Genomic DNA, 12,073 nt, shown 5'->3' on the forward strand with positions numbered 1-12,073 from the left:
GTCTTCACAGCACTTTTCACTGTCTGAAATTATCTTGCTTGTCATCCTGCTTTTTAACTGTCTCCCTCTAAAACTCTGTGTTACAAAGCTGAGCCCTTGCCTACCTAGTTCCCTGCAGGCAGAACACACTGGGATGCAGTCTATGCAGGATGCATGAGCGGATGAGAGAACATTCAGAACAGCTACAGTAATGGAATATGGATCTTTCCATTATTCTGAGGGCTTATCACAATTCTCAGGGTTGGATCTGCAGCATCAGTGATTAAAAGCTTCTTCTGTTATTTTAGTAAGTAAAACTTTAAAACAAGTTTGGAACACTAAATTGCTTTGCTACTGATTACTGGCAATACCACAGACCAGTGGTCCCCAACCTTTTTGGCACCAGGGAGCAGTTTCGTGGGAAGACAATTTTTTCCACGGGGGCGGTGGGGAGAGTGGTTCAGGCGGGAACGTGAGCGATGGGGAGCGACGGGGAGCAGTGGGGAGCAATGGGGAGCAGTGGGGAGCGGTGGGGAGTGGTGGGGAGCAGTGGGGAGTGATGCAGAGCGGTGGGGAGCGGTGGGGAGAGGTGGGGAGTGATGGGGAGAGGTGGGGAGCGATGCGGAGCGGTGGGGAGTGGTGGGGAGCAGTGGGGAGCCGCAGATGAAGCTTCACTCACTTGCCCACCACTCACCTCCTGCCGTGCGGCCCAATTCCGGTCTGCCGCCCAGGGGCTGGGGACCCTTGCCATAGATGACTGATCAGTATACAGACATGCTGCAATCATAAAACTACTATACTGATAGAAAGTTTCATATATTAGTAACAATTTGAGTTATATAAAGATTCTTTAAAAATAATCAAGACAGCAGTATTAAACCATTAGGGCTGAAACTTACACAATGCTATATGTCAATTATATCTCAATAAAGCAGGAAAAAAAAAATCACTGGGGCTGTACCTAAATATTATAGTTCTCTTCTCGTCCCAAGCACCTGATGGGTTTGCACTGCTTTCCCCACTTGAGTTTTAAGTTCAATGCAACCATGGGAGTAACTCTAGCCAGTTAAGCAGAAGAAGAAGAAACAAGTACTGAGACAAAGCCTCCATCATCCTTGGTTCTTAAGCAACTAAAATAGCAGATCCACACTGGATGTGCAGCAAGAACAAGAAATAAATGGTTGCTGTGTAAGACCCTGAGATTTTGGAGCTGCCCATCTGTAAGTGCAGCATAACACAGCTTATCCTGACCGGTACAGCAGTATAGCATGGTGACCAAGAACCCCTGGGCTTTGGAATCTGACTGGCCTGAATCAGAATCAGATTCAGATTGAGTCTGAGTGAATCAGAGCTCTATCACTTACTGTTTGAGTGATCACAGGCCTCTGGCCTTAATGTCTTCATCCATAAAATAGTTATGATACCTACTCTTCATAGAGTGGTTGCAAAAGACTGAATTGAAAGAATATATCTGTAATACGCATCGCGGTGCCTGGCATGTTGGTTAAGCACGCACTAGGCAGCAAGTGGCATTAAACCCTAGAACACCTACTTTAAGGGACTGTGAGCTTATGTGCATTACGGAACTTTGCTCACCTTGGATGCTCTATAAAGTAAAGCATTCTAAACTCTCTGTCCATGAGACAGCCATTTATAAAGTTCTGGATTCTCCTAGATAAATCTAGGAAAAGATAAGAATAGTGGAACAACTCCAAGTTAATAGGGACGGGTGTGGAATGACAATGAAGCAAGTAAAGGATATCTGGATTTGAAAGTGGAAAGAAAAGAAAATGGAGAGTGAGGGGAGGAGATACAGTGGCTGCAAAGGCTGGATTCTAAATTAGAAAGAGAAGAGATAGTAAGAAGGGGCTAAGTGCTGAGAACAGACAGAGAATGAAGGACAAAAAGCATGTGGGTCTGGAGCTCTGTGGAGCCCAGGACTGAGAGTGGAGGGAGAGCCCGGCTAGCCACACCAGGAACGACTTGAAACATATTGATGAGACAGCAGTTCAAACTGCTGCTTCAACGGTCAGTGTTTAAAATGCCAGGAGGCCTTGGACTCTGCTGTTTCTTCTAAAGGACTCACTTGTAAACAATATGGTATGCTCACTCCTGGGATCCTTTGGTCCCTAAAACTCAACTGTCAGGCATGTATGAATGAAAGATTCTGTGCTATTGTCTTAGAAACTACACCAATCATAAGAGACAGATCTGACAGCTACAATTCACCAAAGCAATGCTGATCAGTCCCTAGAGAGAAAAATCTAACCCTAAACTCACCATCAAGATTTTAATTAAAAATCAATCTGGTTCCAAAAAAAAAAAAAAAAATCAATCTGGTTCAAGTTAAAACTTTTTTAATATCTGAATTTTTGTGTAGTTGTTTTGAAGCTTTTCAAGCACTTACTGCTTAATTTCACTGGCTGAAAATAAGAATAAATACAAGAGAGAAAAACATGAAGTGTCCTGAAACAATTCTTAATTTTTAAAAATCACTGGGACAATTACCGAAAAACACTCATAGATTGTATGTCATGCTATAGTAATCAGGTCTCAATATCATGGGACTAATACTCCTCAAATAATAAAAATATAACTAATGATGCTGAAAATTTTACTCATATAAAGCGGACAATTTTTATAATCCAAATAAAAGTTTCACTGCTACCAGAGCATTTAAATGACACCCAAATCAGAAAATGTGCTGGCCACTAGAAACGTAAGAGGACACTTCCCCACTGATATTTGGCATTTGGTATCAAAGGCAGTCCTCTGTAGACCTGATATTAAAACTTGTCAAGAGCAAAACCAAATTGTAAGAGAGCCAAAAAAAGAAACGGTTATTACCACGACTCTTTTGAATGGCATGTGGACTTTCTTCAAACACAAGTCCTTTTGATACAAATGGAATATTAAAGCGAAAGTGTGAGGCATCCAACAGGTCTAAATACATTCGAAATGAAATGTTATTAGCTTAGCACAGTTAGCCACCTGAAGTAAGTGGCTGTTGAAGAGTGATGTAACCTAAGTGATGTCAGTATTTAGATTCCACTTTGGAAGCATTCACCATCATTCCATTCCAGAATCGAGACTCTTCTAGCAACAGCTCCGAGGCAGGAGGAAAGCAAGTTCCATGGGGAGACCAGGTCAGCATTAAGACTCAATCTTAAAAAAGGAAAATAAATGAACTCTACGACATATATCCGCACATAACTTTGAAGGACAGTGATTATGAAAAATCCATTCTGTTCTCTTTTCCCTCCCCCATCTCACCATTTCAAAAATAATTTGCCTTCAAAAGCATGTCAGTAAATCTGCAAGCTTTAAAATAATAGCAACCATGTGCCCCATGTGTTTGCCAGATTCATTTTTTATGATGTATAGTCCTCTGCATTAAAATCAACGAATTTTTGATAAAGAAAGTAATGAAAAGAAATCAAAAGAATCCATTCCAAAAACTTCACACCTCTCAACCCCAACCCAGGACTGAATTTATTAAACTTGGTCACTTAATGAAATTGGAGTTGTGAGCTCCAGTTAGACGCACCTGTAAATGGTAAAAAAAGGTGTCCGAAGTTTCAGTTGATTGAGAGTACAAAATGTTTTCAAGCCTGATAGTTTTAAGCTAAACACCAAAAATTACAGACTACACACTTTTAAGTTCTGTCCTTCATATTTTTAAAAAAAGAGTTTTATAAAGATTTCAAAAGAGAATGTTTCTGATATCCATACATTTCTAGAACTGCAAGTGAAATGATATTAAGACCAGAAAATAAGAATCCTACTTTAGAACATATAAAATCTATATAACTGGTTCTACTTATCAGAACACCCTTGAGGCTACAGAAATACAGAATTGTTTAATCTCCAGGTAACCCCACACCCTCCTGTAAGGAGAAATACATCTTACATTTCAATATCTGCCCTCTTGTTTTTATTCTAAACGGGTTTTTGTTTTGTTTTGTTTTGGGGGTTTTTTTTGCGGTACACGGGCCTCTCACTGTTGTGGCCTCTCCCGTTGCGGAGCACAGGCTCCGGACGCGCAGGCTCAGCGGCCATGGCTCACGGGCCCAGCCGCTCCGCAGCATGTGGGATCTTCCCGGACCGGGGCACGAACCCGTGTCCCCTGCATCGGCAGGCAGACTCTCAACCACTGTGCCGCCAGGGAAGCCCTCTAAACGGGTTTTTCAAGGACAGAAAGCTTCAAGTTTCCCATTCAGTTTTGGTCTCTAAAAATAACTTCCAATTTTCCCTGTGCAACCAATGGGTTATTACAAAATAAAAAGTACTAAAGATGAAAGCTTAATAAGCTTCAAAACAAAAAAATAACACTAGAGTGTGGCAGGGAAGGTAAAAAAAGAAAGTCTGAACTAAGGTCCCTAAGAATGAGTCCTCTACTCAGGGTTCCACAGAAAAGCCAACTCATGCCAAAACAATGCACACTCCACGAACAAACACACACTATGAAAACGATGAACTAATGAATGGTATTAAGAAACAGAAAGGAAAATCTGGGAGGAATGAAGGTGTGTGTTACTATCTTTTAAAAATCAAGAACTGGTCTAACATCTAGGTAATGTATTTGTATAAATTCTTATTTTTAAACTCACCTGATTCATTTTCAATTCCTGTTGTGTTCTGAAAAGATACACACAACAAAGAAACTTCTTTGATTACATGAGCCCTAAAAAGAAAAACAGACAATTGTGATATGTACCTGCCTACAAATTGACAGTGACTTAAAACCACACACAGAACTGCAGAGTCTGCTCAAAGGGCTACTCATAAAGCAACTCCATGCCAGATCAACTTCAATAGATGCTGAGAACTTACTTTGCAGATTTATTATCTACAATAAAATAGATGTCGTACTATTCTTTACTGAGGCTTCACTGTACTCTACAATTGAAAGCAGACTCATTAGAATGACATCAAATTTTTGCTTTGGAACGGAATCATCCCTAAGAAGAAATAAATTAGCTTTGTTAACAGAAACACAAAGCAGTGCTGAGTAACTTATTATGCAATGTAAATGTTCTTCTTTTACTTATATCAATACTGTGTTGAATACAAACACAATTAGAAAAACACAATAACGTATAGTTATTTTGTTTTTCAAGTTCCTGAAGTAGAAAGGTGGATTTACTAACATTTCCATGGAGAGTTCTCTTTGAGGAAAAGAATGAAAACTTTGAAGTAAAATGCAAATGTTTTAATAAAAGCTGTTTGGAAAGACCTACACTTATTCCTTTAAAATTTTTCTTCAATTTATTCAGAGTATAGTAACAAGACTACAAAATCATTTCTTGGAAATGCAAATGACATACCTGTCTCTAGATAACAACCTATGAAGATGGTCCTTTCTGCAACGTTCTCTCTTAGGAGTCATTTGATGTCATTCATAATATATGAAAATCATGAGAGTAGCACTTCCACTGTAATATTCTTGTTTTCAGCATGTATACATACACATCATTAAGCATAATTCTATTTCTTCACAAATTTACCTATATTTATGTTTTCTTCCTAGACCCACAAGACTCTGCTCACATTGTAACTTCATGTTCTAACTGCTAATAAACCAAAGAGAGTGTAATTCAGGGACATTATTCGCCCGAGAATATACCTGCCACTGGGCAGATAGCCTGCCCACTATCCTAAAGAACAGTGCTTTGACATTTCACCCCATTTCATTAATATGGATCGTTTGGGGTTTTTTTTTTCCTTGAGCTCTTTAACCACACTCACCTGGATCACTTTTAACAAAGGAACTATATTTAAGCTAGGGCCTGGTCACCTGAACTAGTTTTTATTCATAACCGGCACAGGGAATGTATTTGATAACTTGGAATTTGTCAGAGAGCTCAGTGCTATACAAATATAAACTTTTATGAAGTAAATACTCAGTGAATACAATTTCAGAAAACTGGTGGTTAACCCATGAAGTCCATTCCTTTAAATTTTAACATTAAGCATCTTTCTCACATATTTTTAACATGTCCTTCCTTAGTATATACATCCTTTATTGAATATAATCCATCCTTTTCTATGAGACTTGAAATCATCATAAAGTTTAAAATGTGTATTTGTCAAACAGTGATGAGATTAGTGGCCCCTGAGGCGTGCACGCCCGACCCCCTCTACCAAATGCCTACTGACAGCCGTACAGTTCCACCAGGAGGACCTTGTGTGACACCTTAGGGCTCCAGAAGTGAATGAAATGGCAGGGGTTTCACCTGCCCTCTCACTAAACTTTCAGAGGTGGATTTACTAACGATGGCCACGAAGAGTTCGCTTTGAGAAAAAACCTGCAGTAAAATGCAAATGTTTTAATGAAAAAGATCTTTGGAAAGATGCTTTATCATTTCCCTTGGTTTGTCTTTTCCTTCTCACAAGAATCATCGGTATCATTTATGAAGCTTCTTCTAAGACCCGCAGGCACTGTGCTACCGTCAAATAAATCAGCTCTGTTAATTTTCACAAGGTTAGTCTCTCAACTAACGACACAAACTCAAGGAAGTTAAGGTAACTCCGCCACAGTATCAGAATGTTGGTTTCTGCTATGGTTTCTTAACCATGTTTCACCAGCTTTTTACTCTTGCCTCACCTTGCACCTACTATGTGCCAAGCTCTGCTTTTGAACAGTGAGCACACGGATCCGTGCCCTCTCAGGAAGGAGACCACGGTAAACAAATAAGCAAGTAAAATGTGTAGTGAGTCAGACAATGAAAGTGCTTTAGAGAAAAACAGAGAGGCACATGGAGACGAAGGACAGGGAGACAGGGATTTTAAACTGTCTCTATCTCACTGCCTGTGAATCCATCAGTATGGTCAAAGAAGGCCTCACTGAGAAGGGACATCTGCTAAAAGCTGGAAGGAGAAGAGCTGAGAGTCAGGAAGGGATGGGGGAGGAGCATCGTAAGGGAGTAAGACTGCACACAGTAGAGGAGAGGCCTAGTGCAGGAGGTGATGGTACAGAGTGGAGAGGGGTACAGGGGAGGCAGATTTAAGACAGGCTTCGCAAGGTAAGCGCTGTTCACCAGAATGGCTATAGCTTTTCCAACCAGAGATGGAAAGCCACTGGGAGGCTTAAGGTGGCAGAAGTGACCTAGTGTGACTTAGATTTAAAAAGAGACCGTAAGGAGGTAGGGTGACCTCTTAGGAGGCTAATGCCCCAATATAGGCAAGAGATGATAGTGCCTTGGCCCAGGTAGCAGAGGAGATATGAGAAGTCATTGGATCCTGGATCTATTTTTAAAATAGAGTCCTCAGGATTTGCTGCCAGATTCGATACTATGTATGAAACAAAGAGAGGAAGTGAAGGATGACACCAGGGTTTTTATCCTAAGGACATGGAAGAATGGAGCTGCCATTTTCTGAGATGCTGCCTCCTTCTTTCCATCTGCTTGTCATCTGTTTTCCCTATTTAAAACATCTTCCCTTCCTTTTCCTCCCGTTTTGTAGTTGCTGGCTCACAGGCACAAACCAAACCACTTAAGATACTGTGACATCTAAAACTGAATAACTAAAATATGAAAGTACTGGAAACATCTTAGTCTTCCATTTATCTCAATGAATCTTTTTCTTAGTAAAAAAGTTACAATACAATTCAGATATTAATAATCTTCTCTCTGACTTTCTACACTGTCTGTTCCTTCTCGGTCCAAATAGGAATGCACCTATCATTTCTTTCCAGAGACTAGAGGATCGTAACACCTTTGTTTAAGGGTTCACAATTACCCTGTATGCTTAGATCCTCCCATCACTTCTAATCCTAATTGCTAAAAACCACACCCTCATTTTTTTTTCTTTCTCCCTCTTTTTTTTTTTTTTTTACATTTTTATTTATTTATTTATTTATTATTATTATTTTTGCGGTATGCGGGCCTCTCACTGACGCGGCCTCTCCCGTTGCGGATCACAGGCTCCTGACGCGCGGCCATGGCTCACGGGCCCGGCCGCTCCGCGGAATGTGGGATCTTCCTGGACCGGGGCACGAACCCGTGTCCTCTGCATCGGCAGATGGACTCTCAATCACTGTGCCACCAGAGAAGACCCTCTTTCTCCCTCTTGACTCACAACACCGTCATATTATATATCTAAAATATTTTACAATAATCAAAAACATTGCAAATCTGACACTGACTTCTCAAATGATATTTTAAATTAGATTTATTAAACTATACTAAAAACAAGGGATGTTACAAGAAAAGAACTGAGATTTTAGCAGTCTCTCTCAACAGAGGACCACTGCATTTTGAGCTGGAGAACTCTTGTGCAGGACTGTCCCTTCCATTAAGGCCACGCAGCACTGCCCTGCGTAATCAATGCCAGCAGTCCCTCCGAGCATTTTGACAACCAAAAATACCTACACACGTCCCCAGATACCCTCCCAGTGGAGAACCTCTGAACTGTAGTAATCATGTCCTAGCTACAATATGATAATATATTTTAGAGCAACTACAGGTTCTAAACATTGTCATTGGAATAACTTCCTTAAGATTCCTCCAGGATTGCAAAACCCCTGTGGAAGTGCCTGGCAATTCTACGTACCTTTCACATTCAGTGTTGACTTCAATAGCATTGATTTATATACCTCCTTATCTAACTCAGATATCTCAAGGTCTAAGTTTTAAGTTTTATCAAATGTGAGAACTTGAAGTATCAATCCTATCAGTGTAGAAGCAAAGAGAAATCTTTCCACACCTATCACCGAAACTTAATAATTCTATCAAACCTTAAAAAATGCTTAATAATTAAGTGTCTTCAGTTTTCCAATGGTAAATAATGAAAATCTTAAAATCCCCAGGACTCCTCTGACCCTGGATTCTGTCTTAGTTTCTTTTTTGGATTTCTATGCCTGACCAAATCTTCTTTAGTATGTCTACATTTCCCTTCTATTCTACCTGTTGACGCTTTTCAGATAAAGTATATTAGACAGATATACAGATTTAGAGCATGTGAATTTCTATCACCAACTATACTTTACTAACAGCATACACTCCTACAAAACTAAGAGCTTAACCTTGATTTTACAGATCCAAGGTTTTAATAATATACACGTACTTAACTTTTCAAGATACTGCTTTCAAATTCTAGGGCAAATCTTCATTACAAATATTTAGCTTAATAATACCATAAAGATGATTTGATTATACATGATCAGTATGAATACAGCAACAATAAAATAATTAGGGTCTTTATTCAAATGCCAGTCCCTTAGAAAGTCAAGACAACCTCAGCAACTGTTAAGCTGCTGTCATCTGACATGGAGGCCAGAGACTAGAAAATCTAGAAATATGCAGGAAACCCCATAGAAATATGCAGTCCCAGGGTCAGACCGGCTCTGCAGCCCCAGCCATACCTCTATCACGCATCCTCTGAGATAAGGCAGATTAAAAAAAAAAGATAGACAACAAACTAACATTAATGCAATACGTCTAACACGTCAATCTGTCGTACCTGTCCTTTGTAGACTTGTGAAACCTACAAAACTATATGAAAAGCCTTTAAAGAAAAAGCAATAGCAGATTCTTTAAGATTAGTTTAAGTCTGGGAGGAAAGGGAAAGAATGAGGAAAATAATCATTTGATTCGCATATTCACCTATAAGTTACTGATAATTACTTTACAATTATTCTTTTGAATCAGTTTAGATCTTTTGGGCTATTTGGAAAATAATCAAATTTGCAACATTCACTTAGGGGTCACTAATATTATAATTATTCTCTTAGATTACAAAAAAATCCCACATTGTAACATCAAGACTCAGAAGAAACTAACTTTTAAGATTCAGGAAGCAACACACAGCTTATGGACAAAGAGTAAAACAGAAATAAGAGAACTAGCATGACTGTATCAAAATGTTTAAAATCATAAATACACTGGAAAATGGACTAGATGCCAAAAAAAAAAGTTTTAAAAATATCACTTTGTAAAAGGAGTCTTGGAAAGTTTATGACCTACATAAAAAAAATTATTCTAAAACTCATCACTACAGTAGATCTCTCATAGTAAATGAATATCATTGTAGTAAACACAGAGATGATTAAGCTTTTTGCGGAGGAGATTTACAGTGCTTAACACTCAGCTTTCTCAACCAAAAGATTCTTGCAATCCAGAAACTTCTAGAAAAATAATCAAAATATCTAAATTATGCCAACTTCTCAAATGCAGTTTTTATCAACAAACACAGCTGATGTACTCACTATAAAAAGCTACCATTCGTAATTCCTACCAGAAGAACGGAATCACCAAGTTACAATCTATAAACTCTAGCTATCAATATGAAAACTTTTAGCATCTATTCGTTGGATTAAGCAAAAGCACATAATTCATAAATATTGAATCTGCCTAGCAATTTGCTAAATGAAAAATCATTCATTTTCCTTTTCTGAAATAATATATAAATTTCACAAGAATAATCATGCAGAACATCCGGTTTCACACTTAAGAATATATACCCCCAACCTTCCTTGTAAAAAGCAGACGATATCACCAAATTAAATACGCTAAGGTGGAAAACATCACAACTGGTACGTTTATCATTCTCAGCATAAGGAGTCTGTGTGTTAGTGTGTGTGTGTGTGTGTGTGTGTGTGTGTGTGTGTGTGCGCGTGTAAAGAGACTGAGAATACAGCAAGGATTTGGTAATTCTTTGGTAAATCAGAGAATATGAACTCTTACTGCTTTAAACTGCTCATGTTTCTTACCCTCTAGAATGATTTCCACCCAAGGCAAAAGGCAATGGTATAACAAACCATATCGCACAGAGGAATTTCCCCACCTACAGTGTATATTAAGAGATACAAAGAGAACAGAACGCTCACAAATAAACCAGTGATTTCTCCCATTTCAATAAACTGGTTTCCTCAATGGGCCCAGAATACCACAGGCAAAATATCCCTGAGCCTGATTCCCCAAATTCATAGAGCAGTGTCCTGACACCAACCTAAATAAGGAAGCAGAGATTAGAGAATTTACTCCAGGTGAGATAATTCGATATTGACAACAGTTTCCGCAGAACTGAGGGGAAAACCAGAAGGTCCGCTGTTTTGAATGGCTTCAGAGCCACAGAGCTCCGGTGAGACAACGAGGTTGATTAGAGTTTTTGTTTGAAACATCTAAGTTAAACAACACCACAGTAGAATGTTAAATAAGAGACCAGCAGATAAACTAGGAGAGTACTATAAATCCAAAGTTAGATTACGGCACTTTAGGGTTCTTTTCTTCCCTTAGAATAGCTCTCCACTTGAAAAAAAAAAAAATTAAAAGGAAAATTTTCAAAAAACACTGCTCCAAGCATCCACTAATAAAGAGCTAGCTTAGCAATAAATGTATACCAATTGCTGATTATTCATCATTTACCTGCTGCTGTTATAGATGGCTACTATTATACGCTCTCCCTATTCTTTTGACTAAATGTGTACATCTATGTCATTATATTATGCTGAACGTTTAATTTATTACATCAAAAATTTCAGGGTTTGTTTAGGGTTTCTACAATAATTCTACAAATGCTTTCCATTTCTCCATCTTTCCAGCGAGTCCCCGCTGTCTGATGAGAACTGTGCACAGATTCAAGATCATTATTACAACTCCCATCTCTCCCCAGAAAAGGACAGCTGAACCAGCTGCTGACTGTATATTCTACGAAACAGCATTAAACTCAAAGAAGTTCCTATGAAATGCTACTTCTCTAACATTTCCCCTATGTTAGATGTGTAAAAACTTCCAATTATTATAAAAGGAAAATTAAGTCGATTCTTTCCTAACACTCAAATGCCAAGCTTCCAAATCAAACACAAATTTTCTAAAAGCAAAAGATGCCCCGTGACAGTTCACTTCACAATTCCCAAAATGAAATGAGTTCTCAACTGAGCCCTTTGAGTTATTGTTCTTCCACTGGAGCTGCCAATGCAGATGTTACTTATGTGATTAAACATGTAAAATTGAGAGATTTTCAAGAACGCCCAAAATACTTCTGAATCTCCTTTAAAAGGGAAGAAGGCTTCAGTAACGTGAGGCTCTTGTCCCGCCTCTCAAGTATGCACTTTCTCGCTTTGTGAGCATTAATACGGTCACCTCACACGTGG

General features: G+C 38.9%; 1 protein-coding gene and 1 long non-coding RNA gene across 9 annotated transcripts in view; one reads left to right on the forward strand and one right to left on the reverse strand.

Moving 5' to 3' along the window:
- Window positions 1–12,073, reverse strand: part of PRDM2 (PR/SET domain 2) — a 117,032-nt gene that overhangs the window by 97,981 nt on the left and 6,978 nt on the right. For 3 of the 7 annotated variants that reach the window (XR_007470854.1, XM_033432995.2, XM_033432994.2), the window contains exon 1: window positions 4,590–7,047. The exons of 1 other annotated variant lie outside the window; for it this stretch is intronic. Coding sequence is in view for 4 of the 6 variants with exons in the window: in XM_033432995.2 (XP_033288886.1) it covers window positions 4,590–4,598 (9 nt within the window). In the remaining 2 variants the exon portion in view is untranslated. Of the gene's footprint in view, window positions 1–4,589; window positions 7,066–12,073 lie in introns of those variants that run through there. 3 more of the 7 variants (XR_007470855.1, XM_049695939.1, XM_049695970.1) reach the window with 3 other exon arrangements.
- On the forward strand, window positions 3,093–11,858 carry LOC125960870 (uncharacterized). 2 transcript variants are annotated; one of them, XR_007470965.1, is made up of 2 exons: window positions 3,093–3,125; window positions 11,522–11,858. It is a non-coding gene; the product is annotated as an uncharacterized LOC125960870 (long non-coding RNA). The 2 variants fall into 2 exon arrangements; XR_007470966.1 differs by lacking the exon at window positions 3,093–3,125 and adding an exon at window positions 10,334–10,513.

Source organism: Orcinus orca, chromosome 1 (genome assembly GCF_937001465.1).
Source record: "Orcinus orca chromosome 1, mOrcOrc1.1, whole genome shotgun sequence".
NCBI lineage: Eukaryota > Metazoa > Chordata > Mammalia > Artiodactyla > Delphinidae > Orcinus > Orcinus orca.